We start from the raw sequence: 16,783 nt of genomic DNA on the forward strand, positions 1-16,783 counted from the left end.
TTCAAACTCGACGAGTCAGATGAACAGTTACTGAGTAAGAGGGGTTTAGGCGTTGAAGGTCAAACCCTTCGTATCTGCACGCGGAATTAGCAATCTACGTGTAGCAATAGTCCCAGAAACCCAAATCCTCATAAAGGATGCTCTGGTGAGGATTTGGAAGCGAGTAGGAGATCTGCTCGTATAGACTCGGCGAGTTGTTCTTGGACTCGGCGAGTCGGATCGCGAGCCGGTTCTATCGTCCCAAGTAGTGAGTTAAGGGTGACTCAGTGAGTGGGACGGGGGACTTGTAGAGTAGGACCGGGTTAGTGGGAGAAGGACTCGGCGAGTCCAGTCAACTTGAAGTTGACTTTGACCAAGGAGTTGACCTTGGACCAGGGGTGGGTCAGTCATCTGACCTAAGGGTATCTATGAGTGGCTGATCTATGTTTATGATTTATAGCCGGAGGATTACCGATTCAGTCGTCAGGCGCTTAGCAAGCAGAATTTCAGCAACTACTTTTCGAGGTGAGTTACCTTCCAGTAGTAGTGGGTCTAAGGCTGTGACATCCCCATTTTCACGGCCAGAAAAGACCGATTTTGTTTATGCTTTATAAAAATCAGAGTACCTCTTTTAATAAAAATTTTGCGGAATTTGTTCCTAGAAAAACATGATAATTGCGTTATCAAAGCATTTCTAAAGAAATATATTTTTATTCACTTTTAAAACATTTGAGATGTCATCGTCAATACAGAAACATAAGCATAAACAGAACTTACATTCATTTACACTAGTGATCTACATCTATTTTAAATCTCTCAGTGTAATGTGACTTCATATCAACACCTGTGATATAAATAAACTGAGTGGGTCAGGTTGGGAAGCCTCATGAGTACATAGGGATTTCAATCCCACAATGTTATATCATATATATAATTTAGAACTCACAAAATATATAATTTCACTTTACATGTTTAAGCAACTCTTATCCCACCCCGTCGATCCTCACAACGAGACTATCTATACTCTCAAACCTAAGATTAACCGTTTTACCTAATCCATACTCCCGGATCAGAAATGAACGACTTTACCTAATCCATGCTCTCAGATTAATGACGAATGGTTATGCTTAATCTATACTCTCGGACTAGGGACAAATGACTAATCCATACTCTCGGATTAATAACGAATGATTATGCCTAATTCATACTCTCGGACTAGGGACAAATGACTATGTCTTAATCCATACTCCCGGACTAAGGACAAATGACTATGTCTTAATCCATACCCCCGAATTAAAGACAGTTGACTATGTCCAATCCATACTCTCGGACTAAGGACAATGACTGTCTAATCCATGCTCCCGGATAATTGACATATTCTAAAGTTCTATTCACTGAGTATAACTCACTTGTACTCGTAAGAAAATACTACCCAATATTCCTCATAATTAATTTAGGTCTACTCTTTATCCTAAATTATCATATATAATCAGGTATGTTCTATAACACGTATTTCAGGCAACATCAATTAACTCGCACATAAACATATAATTAATACTTCAATCAATACTTGTATTAAAATCATGTTCATGAAAGGGACTATGCACTCACTTGATAAGGTGGTGACTCGGTACTCGGACAACACTTCGTTATCTCAAAACAATTTCCCTCGACAAAACCTAGTATCAATACCACTAGGGTTTCGTCTAACGTTAACTGCGGCTAATTAATAATATAGCTATTATTATTATATAAGCATTAAACAACACTCTATATAACTCATAATAATAGCCCAAATAATTATTTTAAGGTCCTAGTAACATTACCATATTAAAACATAAGTTATACTAAAGATAGGTTAGGCGTAGCTCACTTACATCGGGTTTTTCTCGAAACCAGGCGCCGCTGGAGTAGCATTCCCGAGCCAAAAGGCTCTTCTTCTATGAGCCGTCGGGCACTCCGGGGCTTCCGCCTCATGCTAGGGAGGCTTCCTAGGCTTTTCGAGGGGGGGGGGGTCGGGGCTAGAGAGAAGTTATAGAGAGAGAGGGAAGTAAGGGGAGGTGTGAGGAATGAATGGAGGCCTCACCACTTATTTATAGGGGCTGGAGGAAGGTTCATGTCGTGAGCCAGGCTGGCTACAGCCAGGCGCAACCTGGTGCTGACACGTGGCAACGCACACAGGGTGGAAATCAGCCGATTTTCAAAAATTCATAACTTTCGCATACGAGCTCCGTTTTTGACGTTCTTTATATCCACGCGTAGGTAAAAACAAGATCTACAACTTTCGTTTAGACTCCATCGGCTAGTTCTTGACCAATATTAAATTAACAGTAGGAGGCGTTTAGACTGTTAAATGACCGCGAAGAATTCGTAACTCCTTCATATGGACTCCGTTTTTATCTAGATTTTTACCGTTGAGTTCCTATTAATGAGATATTCAACTCTCATTTAGGTCGCATAAGCCAAAAACCGCTAAAACTAAAATTCGAGTTTCGGGCCGTGCACTGCTAAGCCGAATCTTAGAAAAATCATAACTTCCTCATACGAAGTCAGATTCGGGCGTTCTTTTTATGGATGTTCTCGGTTTAACACATACTACAACTTTGATTTAGATCACTAAGGCTAAAAGTCTTCCATCGTAAATTCACTATTTACGTCTCCCAGTGCCGTGCCGGTTTTGCCGTAAAACTTCGACGGGCCATAACTTCTTCGTTATAACTTGGATTTCAGCGTTCTTTATATGTACGGAACCCTTGAGACATATTATACAACTTGGTTAAGATTATATATTCTAAATAATCTTTTGTCGAAAAGTCATTTTCGACCCCTATTATCTCTAAGTTAACTAGCCCAGATCTGCGGGCGTTACAAAGGCCACAATGTCGGCCCACTAGTAGGAGTTGTATGATTAGATGATTGTCTCTGTGATATTCATCTAGGGTTGCTACTACCTGTTTTATGTTTATATGTTAGTATGATATGATGCTATGTGCTAGTGACAGTAGGGGAGATAGTCCCCAGATTACCGATCGATAGGACCGAAGGGGCAGTCATGCCCAACCATGCTAGATTGATTATGTGATACGTGTCATGTAGTAGTGGAAGGGGTGAAATAGTCCCTAGCATCCGGTCAAGAGGACCGAAGGGGAGACCAGCACCCAGGTATGCTAGTCAGCATCCGGTCGAGAGGACCGAAGGGGAGACTAGCACCCAGATATGCTAGTCAGTATCCGGTCGAGAGGACCGAAGGGGTAGGTCGGGCACCAAGATATGCCTGACAATATATGTATGTTATGTGGTTATTTGGTATGTGGTACGGTGGGGGAACTCACTAAGCTTCGTGCTTACGGTTTTCAGTTGTTGTTTCAGGTGCCTCTTCATCGAAGGGGAAGGAGCTGGCGCGGTAGCAACATATCACACACACGCTCTTTGTTTTCCGCACTACGAGACATTCTGGGATTTGTACTCTGACATTATGGTTGTTTTTATGTTATGGTTTTGGACACGAAATATGTTTATGAAACGATGATGTTTATTCACAAATGTTTTCCAAAGTGATGATTTAAAAATGAAATTTTTGGCTGTGAAAATTGGGTCGTTACAGATAGCAGTGAATTAACATCAATTCATTTATGTTTCTTTTCTCTTTTTTATTTTATTACATAAATTTTATTAGTGATTATCAATATTATCTTCTACATCCCATTTTAATTTACTTTATAACATGATTTATGCATTCCCCCAAAGCAGCTGCCAAAGCCAAAAAGAAATTCCAATATGTGGGATGCGTGTAAATTTTTTATTTTTAATTACTCTTTAATATGATTATTAGAACGTATTATACCCTAAAACAAAATGGGAATAGTTTATAAACTTTTTGATAAATTCAAGGATGATTTAGTAATTTTACAATCTTGTTCCATTGAGTCCTAGCTTTGCCAAACGCTATATTGATAATTCATTTTAGTTCTGTTCAGTCCAGTTCTATCTTATTCTGTTCAGTTCAGTTCTGTTCAGTCCCATTACCAAACACTACCTTAGAGATAAGGGCTTTTGTGTTGTGAAAGTGTGAGGTGAGGTTGCTGGTTAGTTCCAAATCATGCATTGCATACTTTACATTATTCTACGTATGATGTTTATTCAAAGTTAATGGTTTCAACAAAGTATTTTGTTTATTGCAATGACTTTCCCCAAATCATAGGTTTATAAAACCTAACGAGTTTTAAATGATTTTTATGGAGTTTTACATTGTGTATATGTGATATTAACCTTCATACACTATTATAATGTTTAGATTCCGGTAATGCTCAATATGTTCCCCAAATCTAACATATTATTTTGATTTGTCCAAATTTAAAGTTTACTTGAAAGCTTGGAACATGGAGAATGTAAGGATATTTATAAGACTTTTGGATTATGAAGTCGACGAAGTGAACTAGCTATTGATTTTACACTTTCACACACTCTCAATAATAAAAAACTGAACTCTTAAAACTTTAGAGCATCTCCAACTCACTTTTATTTTCCAATTTTCTCTCATTTCTTCCTCCATTTTCCCCAAAATGAGGATGAACTTTGAGTTGTCGTTTTTACTTATTCGTTTTATATATTTATACATTTTTAGTTTTTTATCTACTAATTATTATTTAAATGTAATATTTAATACTTATAATATTATGTTGTATATTAAATTATATTAATTAATTATAAAAATAAAGTTTGTTTTTTGTTTAACAAATCTATATTAAAATTTAAATACATATTGAAATTTTATAACACAATAACATATTTTACAAAAGCTTATAATTACGTATTATATATATTATCTTATTTATTTAATATTATTGAAAAAAAATATAGATTATATATTTGTTAAAACCAAATTAATAGAAGAGGTATGTTTAACAATTTATATAAATTAGAATAATGGAATATAATTTTTGAAGGTAAAAATGAGATAAAAAATGAAATAAGGTTGGAGATGAAACACTATTTATCCTATTTTTTATTCCATTTTTGGGAAAAAAAAAAGAGCAGGTTGGAAATGATCTTAGCATTAGAACATTATCCATAAATATTTTCAAATATTTTTATATCATTAATTAAATGACGTTCAAATTGTCTCTATATGAAGCGTTACAAGAGATCCATCCATCTCAATTTACACTTTCACAAATGACCAAATATGATCAACAGAGGGGGTTTTCTGTCTTTTAAACCATGAACTTCCAATTTAGCCCCAATATTTACTTACTTAGTTCCTTCAAAAATTTCCAAAAATTGATACTTCCGAATCAATTGAACCCAAAAAATGAGTAATAGTTAAAGTTAGCTAAATTTCCACAAACATAACAATTATGTCCCAAATGAAAAAAATAACAATATACTTCCAATTCCAACATGCCTAAATTTCCATCATAGGGAAATTTATGTACTGATATCATCAACACCATATGTTCATTCACATCAGATTTCACATTTAAACACAAATTAGAATCTATTAATCACATTTTCACCCTGACTTAAAAATGTAATTAGAGGAGTTGATTGTATTTCCACTATGGTATTTAGATACTTGTTACTATTTTGATATTTGTATTTCAAGTATTTAAGAGAACTAAATGCTTCATTGCACAAAGTATTAAAGAAAAACACCAAAGGCCTATGTCAAAATCACCATAGCATTAGCAATCCAAAAATTGTTGCAATTAGTACAATTGTCCAACATTGGAACATTTGATAAAACTTGATCAAAATTACCCCATCTTCCATTATTGTCATCCTAACAAGAACACAGATTAAACCTGGTAAAACGAGTTAAAATTCAAAAGTGTGATTAACCCATTAACTAACAACACTGTAAAAAGATGTTAACCTGTTGGGATTAGCAAAATCCACCATTGATTCAGCAGCTTCGAGCAACATAAGCTAAAGAAATAGCAGCTAGAACAGTGGTTGCAGAAGACACCATTGTCCAGAAACTCTTACCTTTGTTAACCAATTCAAGTTGCTTCTTCAATTCTTCCACATTAGTCTCTTTGTCCTTGAATGCTTTCTTCATTGCTTCAGTTTCTGTTACATGATTCTTGATTTCTTGATCAATACCCATGTTGTCATCTTCCTTTGAGCTACGAATCACATTGGTGGTTTTCAAGATCTTCAAGATTTGATTCTTTTTACCTTCGGATAGTTTTAGTTTGGCTTTTGTGTCATCATGTTCCTTTTGGGTTTTGGCAAGTGATTCTGCTAACTTGTTCTTTTCTGCAACGAGTTTTTCAGTTTCTGTCGTCATCTTGGAAAGTTTCTTGCGTGTTTCTTCAACGCCCTTTTCCATTTTGGAAATCTTTTCATTTGAATTCTTCAATTTGAGTTTTTCTTCATCAAGTTTGGCTCGAGTATTTTTCGATTCGGTTGTGGCTCGATCGAATGCAGATTTCTGGTTGTTGATTTCAGACTCTAGTTGCTTGATTTTATCGATTTGAATCTTGTTGGAGTTCTCAAGTGTTGCGATTGTGCTCTTGAATTTGTTAGACTGTTCTTCGATCTTTGCTTTCTCTTCTAACATTTGGTTGACTGTAAGTTTCTGGTGTTCTATCATCTTCAAAGCCTCCTGCAAATTTTTGGAGACCAAACACTTTTCTTGAGTCAGTTTTTGAATACTTGCCTCCAATTCTTGTTTTTCTTGCACCAGGATATTGATCTCTATACTCATTTTGGCTTCCTTTTCAGAATCCATGGCGTGTCTGTTCTCCAAATCAGCAACTTTCATAAGCAATTGTTCTTCCCCCTTTTTAAGCTTATAGACCAATTCATTCAGCCTATGAACAGAAACATGTAACTCGTTTTTCTTTCTCTCTTGAACATCTCTATCGTCATCAATCTCCATCTTCTCTTTCATCATCTTCTCAATATCTCTCTTCAAAACATCAACTACACGATTTGATTCAACCAAATTCATTTCAACCAGATCTTTTTCTTTCAGGATTGAATCCACCTTTCTTTCAAGTGTTTTCTTCTCCTCGATTAAACCAAGGTACGCAGCCTTAACTTTTTGGGAATTTTCAGTAATCTCTGCCTCCTTCTTCTCTGCTTCAGTTAGTTTGGATCTCAACCCTTTCTCGTATTGAATCCGATCATGGAGCTGTGCTCTGATTCCATCTCTTTCCTCACAAATCTTTGACAAAGCGACATTCTCTTCACCGATCTGAGTCACAAGTGTGTTCAATCTGGCGTTCAGAGAACCAATTTCTGATTCCTTCAATTTCTTCGTTTTCTCAATGGCGTTTTTCTCCTCCAAAAGCCGACTCATTTCTCTCTCCAAACCTCCGATTTTCTCCTCCATTGCAGCCTTCTCCCTACGACTAACCTCCGTCATTTCATCCAACTGCAAAGCAACAACCTTAGAAACCGATTCCTTCTCGATCTCTAACGTCACTGCTCGTTCAGTTAACCCGCTCAACTCAGATTGCAACGAAACCTTGTCGGATTTACACCGATTCAGTTCAGATTCCAGAGAGCAGTTAATCTGTGTCAGCGAATCCACCTGTTGACGGCGCTCGACAGTCTCTTTGAGCAACATAGCATTTAGCGATTTCAAGCTGTCGAGTTTCTCAGAAGCAGCGTCTTCAATAGTTTGGCGAGGGATTTCATGTTCGGTTGTGGGCGAATTGTTTTCTTCGGATTGTTGTTTTGTTTTCTTTTTCGCCATGGATTAGGGTTTGGTACTGAGATCGAAAATGAGAGGCTCTAGGGTTTTCAGAAGTTAGTAATGGGGGGCAAGAAGAAGAGAGGGTTTTAGGGTTTGGTTTTGAATTCAAATTCTTGGTAGGGACTACGTAGTACACGCCGTAAGTTGAGTGTCCATGTGACCAGTGGACTAGTGGAGTAGTTGGTAAGAATTAAATGGTTCCTCAAATAAATAAATAAAAAATAAAGTAAAAATAAATACATCATCACCAAATGGTGTAATATCATTTGGCTAGAGGCTTAGAGCTACCCAAAAATTGGATTACTCTCATCAAATAAAAAACCTAACTTCTGTGAGAAATTTAAATGGTTAAACATTAATTGTTTTAAGAGGTAGATATTATTAAAAACAAAAGTAAGGCAACTAGTAATAAGGTGCCGGTAACAATTACAAAATATTAATACAATTATTAAAAACATTAAGAGGAAAATAACACCAAATATTCTAATTGAGACTATTAGGATTGACACATGCTTGAAATATTCTAATTAGACTATTAGGATTGACACATGCTTGAATCAATTGAAAGAAATAAATTGAATTTCATCTGATATTTCGTTTTTATCAAACATATATGATGTATAATTTTTGGGATTCATGTCAAATAGTTAGGATATTATTTTATATAAACAAATTGATAACAAAACTGTATTAAAATTCAGATAACCGTGTGTAGGTAATTCGGATATTAGATTTGTGGGTGTTACCTAAAACAAATGCTATAAATTATAAGTAAGGTTGCAAAAAATGTTCGACGTTAGCAAGTCGGTGGACTGGGGTCAAAGGATTAATCGGCTAGGCGGAGATTAATTGGGTACCATTAATTGCTAATTTGTTGAATTAAAAAAAAAACAAATATGACTAATATCATATCAAAGTTCGTAAATACCACTAATATGATAATAAAATAGGTTAATATGATTAATACAACACTAATTATGTCTCAAATAATTTCCATTGAGATAAAACTTTTTTAAAATGTTAAAATTTCATCGTTTTATAATGTTTCACTCATTACGTATGCAAGGATTAATCGCTAGGCGCCCTCTAATCGGTCGAGTAACGCCTAGGGATTAATCGGAGATTAATCGGGATTTTACAACAGTGATTATAAGTAAGAAATGTACATATTAGATATTACCACCTAAATTTTGTTATTAGGTTATTAAAAATAACCAACACAACCGATCACAATACAATTTAGGATTTTGAAAGACTATCCAATCAACCACCACATTTGTTACAATTTGGGATCTATTTAAAAACACTAATCCATTAAAGCAGTAGACAAACAATAACATTAAAAATACATTGAAAAAATTGAATCTACAAAGCATTTATTACTTTTTGTTTGTCAAAAATTAATATACAGATACCCTTTTGAAGTTATACGAATATTGTTTTGAGTTTTCGTTAATTTTACAGGAAATAATATCTATGCTTGAAGGGAAAAAATGAAAAATAGACACAACATGTTTCCCACCAATCACTTTTTGAAACGCATATATAAACCCCAATAATAACAAAATCATAGTTTCAAAATAACAATCTTGTCAATTGTGGTTCATATATGACAAGCAGTGACATTTGAGATAGTGACAGGTAGTAACATTTGATAAAATGAACTAGGAAGAAAGAATGATAAAATGAAGTTAATTTAACTGCTTCTAACTTCATGGTAGTGAATGGTGATGACGAAGACGAATGAAATGAAGGGACACAAGTGACATTATGGAAATCACAAAGAAAAAGAAGAAGAAGGTAAGTGCAAATGTAACAACTGATTCCTTATTTGAGTTTTTGGCAGGTGCGCGACGTGAACTGGGGTTTGCTGCAACGCTATAGTTAAATAAAATCACATCGTGAGTCTTGTGACAAATGGTGCGACATTGTTGGATGGAGAAACCATAATTCTTGGCATTTGGGCCCTATTTAAAGGCTTTAATCCCCATGGTTTCCTCATTTGAGCAACCTTCACTCTAAGAAACATCTCTCTTTGCAAACTCTAGCCTCCCTTTGTGTTCTTGAGTTTATTTTATCCTTTTGGTGAAGCTTGAATGTGTTCTTTGGTTCAAGCAGTTGTTGTTTAAATCAGATCCAATAAGCATCAACATTTTTCCTTGCTTTTGACCTTTGTAAGTATTCAAGATCCATGTTTTTTTGCTTTTGAATGATATATCTAGGTTATTTAGCTTGGTTGTCCTTTCTTGTTGTTTGGGTGGAATTTGGAAAACTCCAAACCTAAAGGTTGAATATTAGGGTCTTTGGACCATTTGTGACACTTATATATGATTTTGATCTTTCTTTTGGTGCCATGCAAAGTCATGGGTTCATTTTGGTCCGATTTGACATAGGTTAGGAGATCTTGGTACCTAAGGCATACAAATGGATAAACTTTAGAACTTTATCCATTACAACCATATTTTGATGGGACCTGAAAGGCTAGAATTCAAATATTGGAGGGTTAAGACCTTAGTTAAAAGTTGGCTATTAAGTCGGGATTCACGTTGCGACAGACTTAGAGTCTCTGTGCGATTTCAAGAGTTACGCGACTATTTTGTCGCCTAATGTGACCGGTGTGTAACGATCTGAATTTCTATCTATCATTGATGTTAGTGTTTCATTAATTTTTATTCTTAAACTAACATTTTCATTTGTTTAAAAGTTATATTTGAAGGGCCAAAGTGTAATAAAATGAACCTTTATCATGTATATGGGTATAGGAGTCATTTTGTGATACATCGATGGCCACTTATGGAAGTTGTAGGGTATTTAAGTGAGGCTAACCCTAGGATCCGAGTTTGTAACCCTATTTTTCAGCCAACATTACCTATTTGGAGTGTGTTCTTGTGAGGTTTCATTTCCTATTAAACAAATGTGATTCAAGTGAAGAGTTGCACTTTTTAAGGATTTTTGTGGTGTAGTGATTGACATTTTCTCTCCATCTTGTTCCCATGTATTATTTGAATTTATAGGAGGTAAGAACATATTCCTCAACTTATTTTTCCTTTTTGTTTCAATATGATTTGTAATTGTTGAGTTTATGCACAAATACGGTGATTTTTGGCAAAACTTTGAAATTTGGACAAAATTGTAGACCTATATTGTGAGGGCTATAAAGGCCATTTTGTACCTAATTAGAGAAAATAACCACAAGAAAAAGTTGCGGGGAATCGAGTCTAGTTTCCAGAAAATCTAATAACACCCTGTTTGGAGTTGTAGATTACGTTTTACGCTCAAAACACTGAATAAGGGTTTGGCTGGGAAAATCCTAAAACTCCGCAAAGTAACATGAATTGTAGTCAAGGTTGTATTATTAATATTCACTTGATATTGGTTGTTATGTGTGATTGTAGGGAAGTTTTAGACAACTTTAAATAAGTGTGACACTTGAAGTGAACGGAGCCATTCATCAAGGTTAAGGTGAGTCAATCATTGTGGAAATCTAAGTACTTTGTTAGGAAATTCCATATTTTAGAGTGACTGGAATGAACTTAGAATGTTGTTGGATGCATTTCCCCTATTTAAGGTTGATTTGTATGCTATATATGTGGTATTTATCTATGATCTGAAGTTTAGAATGTATTGCATGCTAAACTTCATTATATGATATTTGAAGTGAAGGGTGTGTTATGTTCATGTTAGAAAGAGGGCTTGAGTTGATTGTGAATGATGAATGCATGTTATGATTTCTGAAAATTATTTTTCTATGATGATTAGGACAAAACATGATAGTGACATGATATGCTATAATGATGATATATGCATGATATTGTATGTTGATGTAAAATGGTTAATTTGTAAGAACTATTTTTCATGTCTACATAATGAGTAAATTGAGAAGTAATATGCTCTTAAATGATGATAATAATTATGCATGATTACTTAAGGAGGTTTAATGTGTAATTTCCTTGTATGATGAATTAATAACTTAATAGTGAAAAGGGGGATACTAGGGATGCAAGTTTGACCCGCAGATTCGGGTATCCGTGGGGACCCGACCCTAACGGGGCGAGTATTCCCCGACTTAACAGGTAATGGGGCGGGGATGGGGCTTTATTTTCAAACCCGAAGCGGGTACGGGCGGGGACGGGTATTACATTATCCATCCGTTTAATACCCGGATATATATATATATATATATATATATATATATATATATATATATATATATATATATATATATATATATATATATATGGAAACACAATCCTGTGAGATTCCTTTTTATAAAGATGTCTCATTTTGTTGTTTTCTCGTATATAGCCGATGTGGGATGTCTTTAACCCCTCTGTCTTTATAAGTTTATACATCATACATCATTTTTACTTCTTTTTGTTCTAACTAACGTTAAACCAATTTAAGTTACGTTATCGAACTGCTAATAATAGGTATACTATCGATGCAAGTTTTGAGAGATATTCACATGTTATATTATAAATTATTAAGAGGGATATTGGAGGAAAAGTGTCCATCAACACTAAAATGACAAAAGCCAAAACCTTGGTGACACATTCCAATAACCCTTGTCAACCTCATCCCCATTCCATGCTAACACATTTTTTATATAGTTTAATATTCCTTTATAGTGTAATTCATAGACTGCAATTAATGATACTAATTTACTCGTAATAGTCAAGAGTAACATTTCAGTTCTTGAATAGATTAATTTATGTACGCTTAATTTTTTTATAAATCTTTTGTTTTCTAAATAAATATTGTAGGCTAAAAAGGCTAATCCCACATTGTCCCAGTAGATACGTGATTTGAAGGGAAACAAATATATAAGGGGGAAGATGACTTGTGTAATTATCGTTGTATTTGACTTCCCATATCGTTTTGGTGATATAAAAAAATGAGGGGGAACTCATTATAAATTAAAAGCACCTTAAGTTAATTTTATATTTTGAAGGTGCTTGTTAAGAGTGTTTCTTAGTTTATATAAAACAAACTCAATAAATGGGATTTTAGTGCCGAGTATCTAAGGTTTCTTTCATTTTGTGAGCTAATCTTAAGCTGAGGAGTGGCTTTTTATGCTTTCTTAAGGAAAAATCTAAAGCGAAAGCCAATTAAATAAGCATTGAGCCATAAAAACGGGTGCCCGATGGGTTCCCCATACCCGACGGTGATTTTTTCACCCGAACCCATCGGGGATTATGCGGGTCGGGGATGGGGATGGTTGTGGGTATCAGAGTTCGGGTTCGGGGATGGGGATTGTAGTCCCCGCCAATATCCGCCCCCGTTTGCATCCCTAGGGGATACACTTAGTAAGGCTAAGGGTAGCAACCTATTTTTAGGTGTGTATCCTATCTGGATTATGTGATGGGCTAGTAGGATGGTGTGACATCCCCGTTTTCACGGCCAGAAAAGACTGATTTGTTTATGCTTATTTAAAAATCAGATTATCCTTTTTGGAAAATAGAATTGCGAAATTTGTTCCCAGGGAACATGATACATATGTTATCAAAACATTTTCGAAGAAATGTATTTTATTTATATTAAAACATTTGGGATGTTATCGTCAATACATAAACATAAGTATAAACAAACCTTACATTAATTTACCCTAATTATCTACATCTCATTGAATCCATCTGCATATTTTATATTTCATATAGCCACCTGTGATACATTAATATACCCACCTGTGATACAATAAACTAAGTGGGTCGGGTTGAGAAACCTGGTGAGTACATAGGGTTTTCAACCCACAATAATATAGTTAATTTGTTTCTTTACATATTCCATGTTAAACAGTTAACCCGATTACCCATCCCCATTATCTTTATTTATTGTTTCCTAAAGATTTATCCTAAGGGTCATCTCCTTACATCGTATTTCCTTATATGTTTGTTCCTAAGGACTTTTCGTAAGGATCATCGCCTACATCACATATACAATACTGATTTGAGGATTACTCCCCTACTACGTGTCCAGTAAGGGTTAGAGTATCATCGTATGAATACGTAGTTACTGCATCGTCTGAACTCATGATTCATCACCTATAGGTTATGAGCATGCCGGTGTTTCCACATGACTTGTTTAGATTAGTCAGTGGTCGTCACCTATACTATGGTAGATGACTACATCGCAACATCGCGTGTCAAGGTTATGACATCACCTAATCATCTATTATCTCGCATCACCTATTCATCATCGCATATCTATCAGCACCTTTCTATCATCACCTATCTCTCATCACTTGTCGCTACCCAATACATATTTGTAAGTATATAATACTTATATGATTAAATTAGTTAAACATCATCATATAATATCTTACTAACACATAATATTCATGACATAGGTAATAATAACATAAACATGTAATTATCCCTATACTTTATATCTATGTGTAAGATGAAAGTAACTATGCATTCACTTGTTTAAGTGATGATTCGTAATTCGGACAGTGCTTCGCTTCTAGCAATTGTCTTTTCTGTTGACGTAACCTAGTGTCATTATCACTAAATTTTTGTCTAATATTTATTGCGACTAATTATTAGCCTAGGTTCATCATTAACTCAAAGTCTACTTCAAGATCTATTAAGTAAGGAACAACCAGGTAGGATCATATCGGAGGTAGGGTCTGTTTGGTATATAAAGTACACTGTTTGGAAATCCCATTTTAAACACCTCACTAAATCACAACTTAGACATCATCCCCATAAGTAGATCAATCAGTATAACGACTTGGAATCACTAATAAATTTTGTTTATAGGTTCATAATAACAATAATGAACTTAAACATAAGTTATACGTAAAGTAGGGTAAGCATAACTCACTTACAAGGGAGTTTAGCGAGGAACCGGGCTCTGCACGGGCAGAACTTCTAAGCCGAAAGCTCTTCTTTTCGGGGCCTTATGGAGCTCTAGGACTCACTTCTAACACCTAGGAGGTGTTAGGGGAAAAATAGAGGGTTTTGGGGGTGTTTGAGAGAGAAATGGATGAGAAGATGTAAGAAAAAGAGTGAAAAACACTTCCTATTTATAGGCTGCCAACACCTTCGTATATTGGGCATACATAGAGCTATGCTGGGCGTACTCATTCCACATGTCACAGTCTCGTGCAAAGTCGTGGGGAAGAAGTTGTGGCCCGGATCTTGCCACGTGTCACTCATTGGTTAATCCCAAAAATTTATTATCTTCTAAAATTCGCAACTTTTGCATACGAGCTCCGTTTTGACGTTCTTTATATCCACGCGTAGGTAGCATCATGATCTACAACTTTTGTTTAGACTCCATCGGCTAATTTTGACTTTATTTTAAAAGTTATATTTTAACATGCTTAGACAGTTAAAGTCCGTTAAAAATTCATAACTTTGTCATCTGATGTCCGTTTTCGGTTGTCTTTATATTGTTGAACTCCTATTAACGAGACCTTCAATCCCTGTAAATTCTATGTTTGTTAATACTTAATGTGAGTTATTATAACCATGCTATGACCTAGGTCGCCTGAAACGACGTTCTTCAGGCGTCGAAAATGTTATGACATTTGTCACCCCAGACCTGCCGGTCTAGCTGTTGCATGCAGCTAAGGTGTGGGTTTGTCAGACCCAATATAGATCTATATACAACTATCACGCTCTTCGATCCTTGTCACACCCCCGAACCAGACGGCGGAAACGTCCGGGGGCTGTTGTGACTCAATTGAATACCATCACAATGAATATACATGAAACATAACATCATACAACACCAAGCATTGGAATATTACAACTAATAGTGTTTACATTCATTACATTGTTCCCTAATGTTACATGCCCAAAAGTAAATTGTTCGATATTAATTAAACAACAGCAAAACGTCATAGAGTACAATTCTTCCTTCACTTTATCTGTTACCTGAGAATACAAGTATTTTGAAAAACGTCAACATATGAAATGTTGGTGAGTTCATAAGTAATGTTTGAAATCCAATGTTTTGTATTGTTTTGAAAACCACCAGAAAATCCGATATTTTCTGAAAATTGTATAGTATAAAAGGTGTGAAGATCCGAAAGTATGCTTGTTTGTTTCTATAAATGTAAGAGTACGATTTGTAAAACTCGGTATGTAATTTGTAGGTGTATTAATTGAAAACCCTAGGAAAACCCGACGTTTTCCTAATACTTTGCATTAAATAATTTATGTTTTGTTTCTTCGTTACGACAAGTGTATTCGTTGAGCTCCGGAGACGTTGGATTAATTGCGGATTGTGAATTGTTGTAAACGCACATTAATGAAAACGACCAGTTGACAACCGTACAAACGATCCCTTAGGCGTCGTTTGCACTATTCACTTAACCCAACTACCCGGACTCATGTAGCCCCACAACCGAGGGGAAAAAGAAGAGGGTGCGAAACCCCGGTATTTCCCTACGTCGTTCAAGGCTATCGTGAATGCGAAGGACCCTTAGTCCGACTCGCATTTGGTGAATTCTCGACTTTACTAGCAGCACCAGAAGGCCCTTGGGGTCCAACAGCACAAAGCCTGTAAAAGTCCTTTTACACGAAATTAGGTCATATAAGACCCAACTACATGTAAGTGAGTTTCCTTCGGGCCTAAAGATCATGCCATTGGGCTAGCTAGGCCCAACAAACATGATTTGAAACTTTTGGGCCCAAAGACGGTGTATCGACGTCTGGTGTATTCTCGCGTGTGTATTGAGTTCCCGAGATTTCCATGTGTGTATTGAAATATCGTCGTGTTAGTAGTTTCGGATTGTTATTGATTCGAGACCGAATCAATTCGTTTGATAACGATTTTGGTGTTGAAGGTGAATTGTGTTTCGTCGATAGCCGAGGTATTAGTGTTTCATCGTGTCGGGTTCATTGTTTAAGACATTAGTCTTTTACATTTTTCAGCCCCTTCCTTTTGGATGAATTTACACTTTTGGACCCTTTATATATAATACTTTTTATTTTAGTCCTTAGGCCATTTTTCTTGACACTTTAGTATCAAACTTGTAGAAAAAGTATTTTTCAGCTCAAAGCTTTTTGAAAAACAGTTTTAGTCCCTCAAAATGAAACTTTTTCGGCTGGAACCCTTTTTTCGCAAATTTTACACTTTTGGCCC

The 16,783-nt window shown here is 35.5% G+C and overlaps 1 protein-coding gene across 2 annotated transcripts; it reads right to left on the reverse strand.

Moving 5' to 3' along the window:
• Window positions 1–5,644: 5,644 nt before the first annotated feature.
• On the reverse strand, window positions 5,645–7,843 carry LOC145052773 (uncharacterized). Of its 2 annotated transcripts, none has more exons than XM_079000655.1 (2): window positions 5,855–7,843; window positions 5,645–5,761 (listed from the first exon to the last, which is right to left on the reverse strand). In XM_079000655.1, the coding sequence occupies exon 1, from the start codon at window positions 7,685–7,687 to the stop codon at window positions 5,885–5,887; it is 1,803 nt and encodes a 600-aa protein (XP_078856781.1). In that variant the 5' UTR covers window positions 7,688–7,843; the 3' UTR covers window positions 5,645–5,761; window positions 5,855–5,884. The 2 variants fall into 2 exon arrangements, with proteins under 2 accessions (XP_078856781.1, XP_078856780.1); XM_079000654.1 differs by having other exon boundaries at window positions 5,645–5,783.
• Window positions 7,844–16,783: the final 8,940 nt, after the last annotated feature.

The sequence above is a fragment of the Lactuca serriola genome, chromosome 5, assembly GCF_051521515.1.
Source record: "Lactuca serriola cultivar US96UC23 chromosome 5, Lser_US96UC23_V15, whole genome shotgun sequence".
In the NCBI taxonomy this organism is placed as follows: domain Eukaryota; kingdom Viridiplantae; phylum Streptophyta; class Magnoliopsida; order Asterales; family Asteraceae; genus Lactuca; species Lactuca serriola.